Below are 12,462 nucleotides of genomic sequence, written 5' to 3'. Positions count from 1 at the left end.
GTTTTTTTTTGTATTCATTAAATAAATATAACCATACCTCAAAATTCAATAACTCCATTTCTTTCTTTCCTTTCTAAAAAAATTAAAAGTGGTGTTTTACAACGTTCTGATTTATATTTATATTCTGATAGGACACCTACTTAAACGCTCTGGTTTCTAAAACAACAATCTCAGTCGGCATCTTCCAGAAGCTATTGTTGTCTCGTTTATATTTACGACACTATAATATAATTCGGATATATTTTCCCGTGTAATGTTGGCTTTATTAAACGTACAATACAAAGCGCGGTTTAGCGATTCTGCACAGTAAGGAGACATGACTTGCATATGTGCTCGCATGCACTGAATGGACGCCGGTAACCTACCCAACCCTTGTCCTCAGATCCAACGAACCTACACGCATGCGAGATTACTTGTTTGAGCTGAACAGCAATGTTTAATGCATGGAATACATTATGTCCGCAAGATCTCGGCCCGATAGTTCGGTTTTCCGCTCATTGTCCGTTCATTACCCGCGATTTATTTCCGTATTTTATCAGTCTATATCAATGGCATGGAATTGAAGCACGGCAAAGGATGAGAGTAGACTGAATGCAGTCGAAATGCAATCTGGCAGTGAGGCAAAACCATGCATGATAGATGTTTGAATGGTGAAATAAGGAAGGAATGCGAGAAATAATAAATTTAAGAAAGGTGTGGCACGTAAATCGAATGAGCGAAGAAAGTATAGTAAACCAAATGTGGTTGGTATGAAATTTGGCCAGGAGAATGAGGGATGCAAGTAGACTGAATGCAGTCGAAACGCGATCTGGCAGTGTCGCAAAACCATGTATGATGGATATTCGAATGGTGATAAAAGGGAAAAAACCAAGGCTAAGATAGGTGTGTTGAGATGGTTTGGGCATGTGAATCGAACGAGTGAAGAAATAAATTAAATTAAATTTATGACGCGAATGTGGTTGGTGGTAGAAGACGTTTCCGACATTTATTTCCGTATTTTATCAGCCTATATATGTAGCTGGTATGGAAGTGAAGCATGGAGTTGGCAAAGGAAGGAAGGAAGTAGACTGAATGCAGTCGAAATGCGATCTGGCAGTGCGGCAAAACCATGAATGATGTTCGGATAAGGGTATATACTTATATTTTTTTTTTTAAATGGGAGTTATCTACTATGTTCAAGGTTTATAGATCATTAAGTGGGTTGTTTTTCCTCTAACTTAAAAAAAAATGTTTTATTATCTTTGTTGGGAACAGGAGGGATAATCTAGTGTGGGCCAATCAGGAATTTCTCTGGTGAATGGAAAACACTTATCTATATTAACAACCTGTATTGCAGGCCTACTGTTCTTTTATTATTACGTTCGTCTTTATCTCGAATCAGTAGGCATAGCATTATATATCGGCGTCGAGTTTATATTAGAATTAAGAAAATTAAACATTTTAATTTTTTACATTTATCAAGTAATTTGTATGTTTTTACTGTTAATTTCAGGGCATATTGATGATTAACGTTCATTAACAGAACATGGGCTTATTCGCCCTATTTTATAAATTTGAAAATTTTCATTTTGAATATTCGTTTAGTATTTAGTGTATTTTTATCGTTAAATTTCGGGCATAAACGCTTATGAAATCAAAGTTTAAGTCGACCCATAATATTAATTCAAACAATGATCATTTTAAATTTATGTAATTATTTAGTATATTTTTATCATAAAATTTGTAGCATTTATTTACCTTCGTAAACGCTTCATTTATGAAAACAAAGGTAACGTCGCCTCATTATATGAATTTGAACACTGAACATTTTCATTTTGTGTAATTATTTAGTATTTGGTATATTTTTACTATAAATTTTGAAGCATATTGAAGGTAAACGCTTCAGTTACGAAAGCAAATGTTAGTTCGCCCCATTACATACTTGTAAATGAATTTGAACGTTGATCATTTGTATTTTGAATATTAATTTAGTAATTGGTATATTTTTACCATGAATTTGAGGAGTATAAAAGATAAATGTTTCACTTATGAAAACAATGTTATAATATTTAATATATTTCGTTAATTTTTTTTTTTAAATTATACACTATTGTTATTACAAATTAATTCAATCGGTTTTGAACAGTTATTGACCGTGTTAAATCCTTTCTATTCGATTACGACATGGATTGATATTATTACAAAAACATACCGACAATTCTTTAAATTTGTGTCTTGTTGATAATACTTTTTAAATTGTCGTTAGAATTTCCACAAAGAGAATGCGTAGCACTTTGTTTATTTATTGAGGATTTTGTTGATATATATAGAATTATGTAGTTGTGTGATATTCTACTCTTCTTATCATTCATTTATGTGTAATACTGCCACCCAAAATGTGGTATTACACAAAGTGAATGATGAATGATAAGTTAAGTGTTGTATTACCATACCAAAACTTAATATTGATGATTTTCTTGAATTATTCTTATTTGTTTGAGATATCAATGAATGTATGGTATATTCCTTATCATTCACTTTGTGTAATACTACTAGTAATACTTAAAAAGTGGTATTGCTCAAATCGAATGAGAAATGATAAGGATAGTGTTATATTGCCATATCATAAACTTAATTATTCTTTTAAAATACAAAATATAATAATTTTTCTGATATCAAAGAAATTCCTATCGAAATTCCGACCACATACAAAAAACAATATGTTTATATTCATGATATATTTAGTTAAACATAATAAAAAAATTTCCTATCGTGGGATTACATTATTAGCGAAAATATAAAAGTATTAAAAAATCAATAACGCAGTACATCTGTTATCAGTAAATTCGCTGTCTCTTGCGCAAAAGTTTTCAAATTTAAAACATCTTCTAGGGTATTAAAAAATTAAACTATTGTATAATACCACTTGTTAAGTTTTATTTCATTACTCACGAATTTTTGTAATCACCTTTCGATGAAAACAATCTACTAAATTGTATTTTTTTTTTTAAATGTGATAATTGTTTCGACCTTCTTATGACATTTTTAAACTAATGTTGAAATAAATGTCACAAATTTTTTTTTTAACATTAAATTACACTTTAGGAGACTCTAAAAATCATTGTTTGATTTTAACATTTAAAATTTTAATATTAAATATATAGTTTTAATTATTTTTTACACTTTATTAAATAAAACAACTTTGTTTTTAACCACTTTTTTATTGGTACGTTTTTTCTCCAACCGGAGAAAAAATGTTCCAATAAAAAAGGTTAAAAACTAAGTTATTTTATTTTATAAAATGTGCCATAAAGTATCTGCGAAAAACATTAAAGAAATTTTTATATATACTTTTATGGAAAACACCTTTGATTTGAATACGAGTATATAATGACTTACTTCTTCTTCCGTTTCTATCCCACTCTCATATGGAGCGGGCAGCGAAGCTCCTCTAACAGTCCTTCTATCCATGTTCAGTTCAGACGGGATAAATCTCTAGAGTCTTTCTTCTCCAATAGTGTTTGGTTTACTTTGCACTTTCGTAAATACGATCCGGGATCGGTGTCAACAAAACAACGTGGCGAACACAATGCGGTAATAAGTCGGCGGTATTTGGCACTTGATCGGAAGCAGGGAAAGCGCGGGAGATGGGGGCGTCCCGCCTTTTCCACTGGTCCGCCGGAAGCGACAATTCTCTCTCACCCTTTCCGTGTCGGAGCTGCGAACGCGCGTCCACGCGGCAAGGCGACTAGAGCTGTACTGCCGGATTGAAGAGGCCCGCCGATACTATATAACAAACGTGCGGCGTCTGGAGATTTTCCATTTCGGAGCGAATCGGATGTCCCGTTAGGTCCAAATCATCATCATCGTTGAAAAAAATATATAATTTCATATTTCCTTGCAGTATCGTATGAAAAAAGGTTGTCGGATGATTTTTTCAAATTAAATAATATTAAACCACATTAATCGAAGAAATCATAGCTAAACGCATTTAAACTGTTTTTTTTTTTGTTATAACTTAATGTTATTATTATTTTGTTTGTAAATAAGAATAAGACTTGACACTGGCAGAAACATCCTCTCACTGGGTGACTGCCAAACAATTTTTTTTAAACCTTAGAAATCAAACACACATTTTTTGAGTCTACTGAGTTGTATTTTATTGTTAATAAAACACATAAAAAATAATATTGTGACAGTCGTTTCGCCTGGTTATGGTTTTTTCAAACAAATGTCATAACTATGCCATAACTAGGCGAAACAATTGTCACAGTATTGTTTTTTTTTAACAATAAAATACAACTTAGTTGACTCAAAAAATCTGTGTTTGATTGAACAATTAATACATAAATTAAAATGGAGTTCTATAAATTAAACGCCAAATAAATAAATAAATAATAAATTGTAAGTGTAAGTCCCTCTTCAAGCACAAGTGTGTGTTGCTATCCAGAATCAAACCCCAAAGGCCAACGAGAGTATCTAAACTAGTTACAAAGGCGGTCTATTTTTTTCACATTTGCAAAAGTTCGTCTGCCTTTTTTGTGAATCATTTTAATAAATTAAAATAGGCTTCCACATTAGCCGCACTCTACAGCCTACGACCATGCTAGCAATCACGATCCAATGGGTGTATGTTAATTATCTCCCGGGATAATTGCGGTACTCCCGCGAGTTCGAACCGTTCTCGCATGACTGGTCCGCGAGATGGACGCCTCAATGTCTTGCGAGGCTGATGGACGCTTCGAGATATGTCGAGACATTCATTACAATAAATTTGACATGTTAATTGGCGACTGCGATGAATAATGTCGGAACTCCGGCACTGATGCCCGCCGGCAGCAGGAACGGTGAATCGACGAACTTGCCATTGTATACGATATACGAGTATGATGTAAGTACGATGTATGATATACTATATATGTGGAAGTCCTCACCATAAAATTCCATTTCCAATATTTCACAAAAAATTCTTTAAATGCAAATTTCTTGTGTTTATTCTATCGAACACTTGAAAGTGGCCAGGTCAAAAGTGGAAACAATCGGCGGGTATGTATGAGGAGATGCATGAATGTGAATAAGACGAACATTGTTTGCAAATATAGAGTGGAGTGGCGTTCTGTTCTTGGTGTGATGGTTTAGTTGTGAAGGTCCTCACCAAAAAGTTACAATTCCACTTTTTCACAAAAAATCCTTTAAATGCTAATCTGTTATGTTTACTATATTCTATCAAAATCTTAATTACAGTTGCGAGAAAACGTGACCAATCCTGTGTTAAACCAATATGAAATCATTAAATCGCACCAAAACGTAACAATTATATTATACAAGCTAGAATTCCTGATTACTTAAAATCATTTATAATGGAAATGTAACGTTTTGGCGAGGACCTCCACATATGATATATGATGTAAGTTTTAGAGTTCCCGGTCGGATCACCAGGACAATTGACACCTTAGCGCGTCCCACGAGTAGAACACACTTTGAGGATATCATGGATCGCGTGGCAAGACTCGAGTGGCAATGGGCGGGACATGTTGCGAGACAATACCCCACAATATATTATAATAATTATCCCTCCTGTTCCCAACACAGATTCAAATAAAAACATGTGGAATTAGCTAGAAGAATAAAAAATCCGCTAAATGATCAATAAACCTTGTACATAGCAAGGTAAATAAATGCAATTCCCTTCTTAAAAAAAAGTCCCCACAAGATGGACCCCTAAATCTTTAAGATGAAGACCTTGGGAGAATAAAAGAGGCGTCGGAAGACCCCAAAAGAGATGGTCCGACGACATAGTCGCTCTGGGGGAAAACCTACAAACATAGAAACTGACTGCAAGCAGCAACCGATCGAAGGAAATGGAAGGATACGGAAGAGGCCTGTATCCAGCAGTGAAGAATAGAAGGCTAGAAAAGAAGAAGTTTAAGTGCGATCGTCCTCTGCTGTCCCACATGCCCTTATTAATTTTAAGAAGCATGCTTAATAGTTAAATATAACAAATTCATGAGGAGATTGTGGTTTGTAATAGAAGCGGAGGAGGACAGAAGAAAACTTGGCATGATCGTGTATTATAAATACTTGGGCGTGGTCAGGTCAGAAGTTGGTATATTCGTCGGGTGTGTATGAAGAGATGCATGAATGTGGAAGAAGCAAATATTATTTGGAAAGATAGAACTGTGTGCCGTTCTATTCTCTCTGCCTACCCCTTCAGAGAAGCGGCGCGATGGTTAGCTAGCTACACATACACACATATTGAAATGTATTTCTTGTTAACATAAAACCAATCATTGTAAACATTAGCGTTTGTCCTCTACACATGTGTCATCTGACTCACGACTCTGGGTTTCCCTTGGGAGTTTTTGAATATTCTTCAAATAAAATTCGTGATGTCTTTTTTATAGGCGCTATTCGATTCAACGTCCGTTTTGAATATAATTAAGGACTTGCTACGGTACATTGAGTGTTTCCATATCTTTGTTTACAACTCTGGGTTTTGTTCACATGGGAGTAATATATTTTTAAACATATTGATAAAAGTATCAATATAAAACAAAATGTTACTCGTAAGTGGAAAAACCCAGATTTGTGAACAAGGATTTGGATACCCTAAAAATATTGTGAACATAATAACTGGTCAAAATATATGTTTAATAAAAAAATTATATTATTTATTGATTCGGCATTAACTTTGTGGAATGACATGATTATTTTATTAAAATTAAACACTTGAATTATCCACTTTATCGAGTTTTATTTTTATTTACGACTAGTTTCGAAAACGACAGTTGTTTTCATCTTCTGGTACAAATTAAAACTAACTATTAACTGTTTTCGAAACTAGTCGTAAATAAAAATAAAACTCGATAAAGTGGATTATTCAAGTGTTTAATTTTAATAAAATAAAATAAAAATATCGTTGTTCAAAGCGACTTTTAGTATATAAAATAATTCGGGAAGAGTCTTACATACATTTCATCAAGGCCTTTGTTTAATAAATAATTTTCAAAAAATTAACTCAACCATAGATGGTGCCAAAACTCGCTCTTCCAATAATGTGTCAATTGAAGTAATGCTGTTTTCAAGTATTGGTAGAATAGCTTATGTTACACGTGTATAATATGATCACTTAAACCAGCCTATTACATGTCGTGAGCCCTGAAAACACCTAGATCGCTATATGTAGTCCGATTTTTTTCATCACAAATATGGCTGAAATTTTACAAAACAATATTTATGTACTTGAGTGAGAAATTTAGACTATTTTGAAATATTAGTTTTTGTAAATTTAAGTTTTACTAAGTAAATACCACTATTTCTTAAAATCTATTTAGGCACATCTTGAATGTAGCTGACGCCTGGTCGTGAAATTGATGTAGCCAAATCTGAGTAGGTTCTGATATTTGGTAACGCTTCCTAGTCGCTGGAATGTGGATGGTCCGTCAGCTGTTATTACAGAGAGATCCATCAAACTAATGTCAATCCTGATGCATGGTCTCATCTCGCGCCGACTACCGCATACCACGAACGGTCCAACGCAGTGTTCCGCAAACTTTTTTCCATTCAAGCTACACCCACCAAATCAAGAAATTTCAGACGTGCATATTTACCATATTATGGTAACATATTTAATATATTATGCACACCAAGTCCTACCAAAATTCATTTTTAAATCGAGCCTGCGATATGTGCAATGAAATGCTTAATGAAATTAATGTTTCTTTTAATACGCTTAAAAGAAATATTGTTGATGTCTCTTTGACCAGTCGATAAAGAAATGTTCTATATAGTTTTACTTTTACTACTACTACTACTACCATCACGCCGTTTCCCCGCAAGGGTAGGCAGAGAGGATGGAACGCCACACTCTTCTGTCCTGACATACACTCCTCGCCTCCTTCACATCCATACATCTAGTCATACATGCCCTCCGATTACGCAGACTTTTGACACCGCCAGATTTTAGGTTCTGATTGATCTGATCGTGCCAAGTCTTTTTCGGTCGTCCACGTTCTGTTTTCCCTCTCACATTCGCCACATATATTTTCTTAGTCATTCTCTCGCTATCCATTCGCTCCACATGTCCATACCACCGCAAAGAGCTCTTCCTAATCTTTTCAATTATTCCTCGTTCAGCCTTACATTCCTTTCTTATATCGTCGTTTTTAATTCTGTCATATAATGATTTTCCACACATTCGTCTGAGGGAGCGCATTTCAACAGCGTTCACTCTGCTATAATTGGAATTGTTATTTTTTTATTTTATCATACTGTGTTATTTTTGTCGAAATATTTTGTTGGTTTTCCAATAAAAAATAATAATGATAAAAAAATATATGTGCAATGCGAAATGTGAGCCTACTTAACTGAGCACAGGCAATCAAAATTTGGAGAAATTGTGTTATTTTCACAAAACTAGACTTTTTTCCACGGCATACCAACTAATCACCACGGTACACCAGTGTGCCGCGGCACACACTTTGCGGAACAATGGTCTAACGTACAAAAAGTGGCCATCGAGCTTGCATAAGTTCATACTCGTTTTTTTGTATGAGGCTGTGGCGATTGCGTTTTTCACGGCCCCGCTTGTGTTATTTATGTTTTGTTTTTTTTTTTTGTATATACTTACGTTAAAGTTTAGATTTACAGGTGGATTTTTGTGTTATTTCTCGTCCAAGTAACTAAAGTTTTAGAGGAAAAACGTCTATTTTTCATATCTCGACTACAGCGCCAGCTAGCTGGTCCAAAATTTACAAAAACACGCTTATGACCATGACAAACATGTACCCAAGTCATATGCACCAAAGTTTTTACAACTAATCATAAAGCTGCTTTTCCGCAGTGGTGGTACCCAGAGAGATTAAAATGCCAATATTCGTATCTTCCATATTCATGCTTCATCTCCTTATTATCTCTCCATTAGGGCATATAAATTTAGTTTTCGAGATGAGCGCTATTGAACAAATGTACCAAAGTTTTTACAATTAACCATCACGTCGCAGGGTTAGATAGAGAGAATAGAACGCCACACCGATCTGTCTTTGGAAAAATCTTCGCCTCATGCATCTCTTCATACATACGCGCCGATTATTCCGACTCCTGACCTGACCACTTTCAATTATTTAAAATACTTGATCATGCCGAGTTTTCCTCTGCTTCTATTTCTAACTTAATTCGCCTCATAAATTTGTTTTACTGTTCACTCATTCGTTCCACATGCCCAAACCATCTAAAAACGCACCTTTCTTTATTTTATCGGTAATGCTCATCTCGGCCTTGCATTCTAGCCTAATCAACCATTTAAACATCTATCATAACATCGCAAGTTTTCTTCCATCTTCCTCTATCTTCTTTTATGTTTCTTTTACCAACCATATTCGCCTCATAATTTAACTTTTTACGTAATCACTGTTTATTTTTTATACCTACAATAAAATCACATACTTAATGATAAAATAAATAACGTAATTTGAATAGTATATCCTGTTAATGAAATATTATAAACGGCATCTGGGATCATATGATAAAAATCCCACGAAGCGTGGCGCCTCCGTTTCGCGTAGCGTCAAAAATATCGAGATATTATGTAAATCAGGCGTATTTAGCCAGTCTTATGATAATCGCCGTGTCAAAATAGTCGTAAAAACTGAAAAACAAACAAATGGACCAACTTAAAACTACTGAAAACCAGCAGATGGAACGATTGCCGGAAAATAATCGCTAGAACTAACGATCTTCGCGGAATTCGCAATCGACTATTCAAATTTTAAAAAAATATCGTCTTAATTAATAAGTTTGCGGTAAAGTTAGACGTCTTATTGCCATGTCTAGGCTAGACAAAATCTGGAAAGACCGGGGTGTGAGTAACAGCACCAAGATAAAGCCTGTCAAGAGTTTGGTCCATTCCATTTTTCTCTATGCTGTTGAAACATGGACCATAAAAGCAGCAGAAAGGAGAAAAATTGAAGCATTGGAAATAGGGTGTTGGAAGCGCATGCTCCGAATTCCATGGACACCTAGACGCACCAACGAGTCAATTCATCAGGAGTCACACTTTAATGACTTGACTCTGGCCAGTGTCTGTACACGATTGATTATTTAGTTCTTTGGACACGTTGCGCGTGGCAATGAGGATATCCTGGAACGACTGGTTGTGATTGGTAGTCTGGAGGGGAAGAGAGGGAGAGAAAGATCCCCCTACAGTAGACCGATCAAGTATAGACAGCAGCAGGCACTTCGGTGATTAGAGTGGTACGTGCAGCGCAGTCAAGGGATAACTGGAGAAGAGTGAGATGTGAGATGTCCATCAACCAATTCGTCTGGAATACACAGCTCTTTAAGATACACTGGAGCCATTACTCATATTACCGTTATTATTATAATGACTATCACTTGTGAGAAAGATTCCCTATTATGGACAGTACAAAACAGTTCCTCGACGCTTTTACTCCTGTCCACTCGTGTATATTATGGAGCCAGGAGGTCTATCTTTTTCCGACACCTCTTCGACCCTCGATCGTACCCTTGATATATATGAATATTACTAATTACACTTAATCATTTTTCACTTTGTAAAATTCGTTATCTTTTTATTTACTGCTTATCTTACTGTTTTATACAATGTCTTGTAGGTATTTATAATGTATTTATAAAAAATTGCCTCCGGCCGTAAATAAATGGACAAGCATTCTGACAATTTTCACTGAATAGGATATAGTGACGTCGTGAAGTGGTTAAGTGTCGGAATGACGTTCGGAGGACATCAGATGATCGCACGGGGGAGGGTCGCTCTAGAACTGGCGATCGCGTCGGAACGGGTTTGTCGAGTTTGTAAAGACTCTCAGTGGCCGTCAATTGTTTGTGATCTTATCACCTTAATGGGTGCAGTGCGGCCTACCGCCAACCAGCCGCGGCCCAGGAACCGAGTCCGCAACTGACTAGCTTCGGTTCTTCGTTCTTTCGGCATTCGGGCGTCATTGTTTCGGCAGGTAGAGGCATCTTTGAAACTCATGCGGGACCGATCGAATGCAAGTTGATGGGTGACGCGGGCGTATTTCGCTCGCCTAACGTAGCATTTGTCCGCCTCCGTAGTGTAATGGTCAGCACGCTCGGCTACCGTTCTGGAGGTCCCGGGTTCGATTCCCAAGGGGGGTAAAAATAAATATAAGTCATTTTTTCACTGTAATATTTATTCAATATTACCATGGACTGGTACCTGAAGCGGAGGGCTGATCACCTTTCCTTCATGTGTAAAACGATCATGATAACACTGCGTTTATAAGACACAGTGCCCTATGCACCATTGGGGTGTGGATAAGGGTTTTATTATATATAACGTAGTATGTAAATCATCAAAATATTTTTTTTAGTACGACAAAAAAATATATTAACACTCACCTAAAATATAACGATGTTTTTCTTTTGTGAATTGGTTTCTAACATGCACTTAATATTTTTTTTAAATATACTGAATGTAATTGTGCACTAATAATGTGTGATAAAAACCAACATTTTACTAAAGAGTAGTACCTGTGGTAAGCGTAGGTCAGTCCCGAGTTGTACATTGAATATTTAAAGCCATCATGCAACGTTTATGAAAGATGCCTACAGTTTACCGTATTTCAATAATTGATTCGGCATTCACACATAAGGCGTAATTGGAGATAATTCAGATTTTGTGAACAAGTATTTGGACACACTCAAAATGTTGTAAAAAAACTGTTGTTTTACTGTTCTTTTCTTCCTTTTTGTCGTAACCCTTATAGATTCGCAGCTACAGAGTTCCATACAACCTTCTGATAACTGGTTCGTCGTTATTGGTTTATTTCGTTGTTTTAAATATATCGCTCACTCCTTTCAAGAACGTCATAAATCAAAAATTGTCAATTTTCAGTAGTGCATGTTTTCGGAATGCCCAGAAAATGTACTATATCCCAGTAAAAGAGGCAAATTTTTAACTTGATATTTACCCGCTACAGGGCAGAAAGTGTTGTTTTTGCATTTTGAATAAAAGGTATTGTTTAATTAATTTTGTAAATATACTAAATATTTTTCAAATGGAGAAAAAACCGTCAGGTTTTACCTAAAAAGATCTGTTGCACAGAAAAATGTTTAATAAGTGGCTTGATATTTATTTTGATATTGTATTATATTTTTAAACTTTAAAAACGTTCTCCTGAAAAATCAAGTTTTTTGATTTATTACGTTCTTGAAAGGAGTGAGCAATATGTCACAATAGAATTAAACAAATAGTGGTAATTCCCAAGTAAAAAATGACTGTCGAATGACACAGGGTATGGATACGTTAACAATCGATGAATAATATATTTTGTATTTTAAAAGCATTGTTAATTTTGTGGTATTGTAATATAACACTCCTTATCATTCATCGTTCACTTTGTGAAAAGATACTTTTTAAAGTGGCATTACACAAAGGGAACGATGAATGATAAGGCGAGTGTTATCAATAAATTAGTTTAAATT

General features: G+C 35.1%; 2 protein-coding genes across 3 annotated transcripts in view; one reads left to right on the top strand and one right to left on the bottom strand.

The window, feature by feature from the left end:
* nudC (nuclear distribution C, dynein complex regulator) overlaps positions 1 to 12,462 on the top strand; it is a 120,439-nt gene that overhangs the window by 58,640 nt on the left and 49,337 nt on the right. The window lies entirely within an intron of this gene.
* Positions 1 to 12,462, bottom strand: part of LOC148312943 (uncharacterized) — an 87,181-nt gene that overhangs the window by 46,288 nt on the left and 28,431 nt on the right. Inside the window, exon 1 of one of the 2 annotated variants that reach the window (XM_088270744.1) lies at positions 3,379 to 3,740. The exons of the other annotated variant lie outside the window; for it this stretch is intronic. Coding sequence (XP_088126870.1) covers positions 3,379 to 3,450 — 72 coding nt within the window. The 5' untranslated portion in view covers positions 3,451 to 3,740. Of the gene's footprint in view, positions 1 to 3,378; positions 3,741 to 12,462 lie in introns of those variants that run through there. 2 annotated transcript variants of the gene reach the window in all.

Source organism: Brachycentrus maculatus, unplaced genomic scaffold (genome assembly GCF_059751285.1).
Source record: "Brachycentrus maculatus isolate JH-2025_06_01 unplaced genomic scaffold, ASM5975128v1 h1tg000028l, whole genome shotgun sequence".
Lineage (NCBI taxonomy): Eukaryota > Metazoa > Arthropoda > Insecta > Trichoptera > Brachycentridae > Brachycentrus > Brachycentrus maculatus.
The sequence above is the reverse complement of the archived record's forward strand: the minus strand, read 5'-3'. Positions and strand labels throughout refer to the sequence as shown.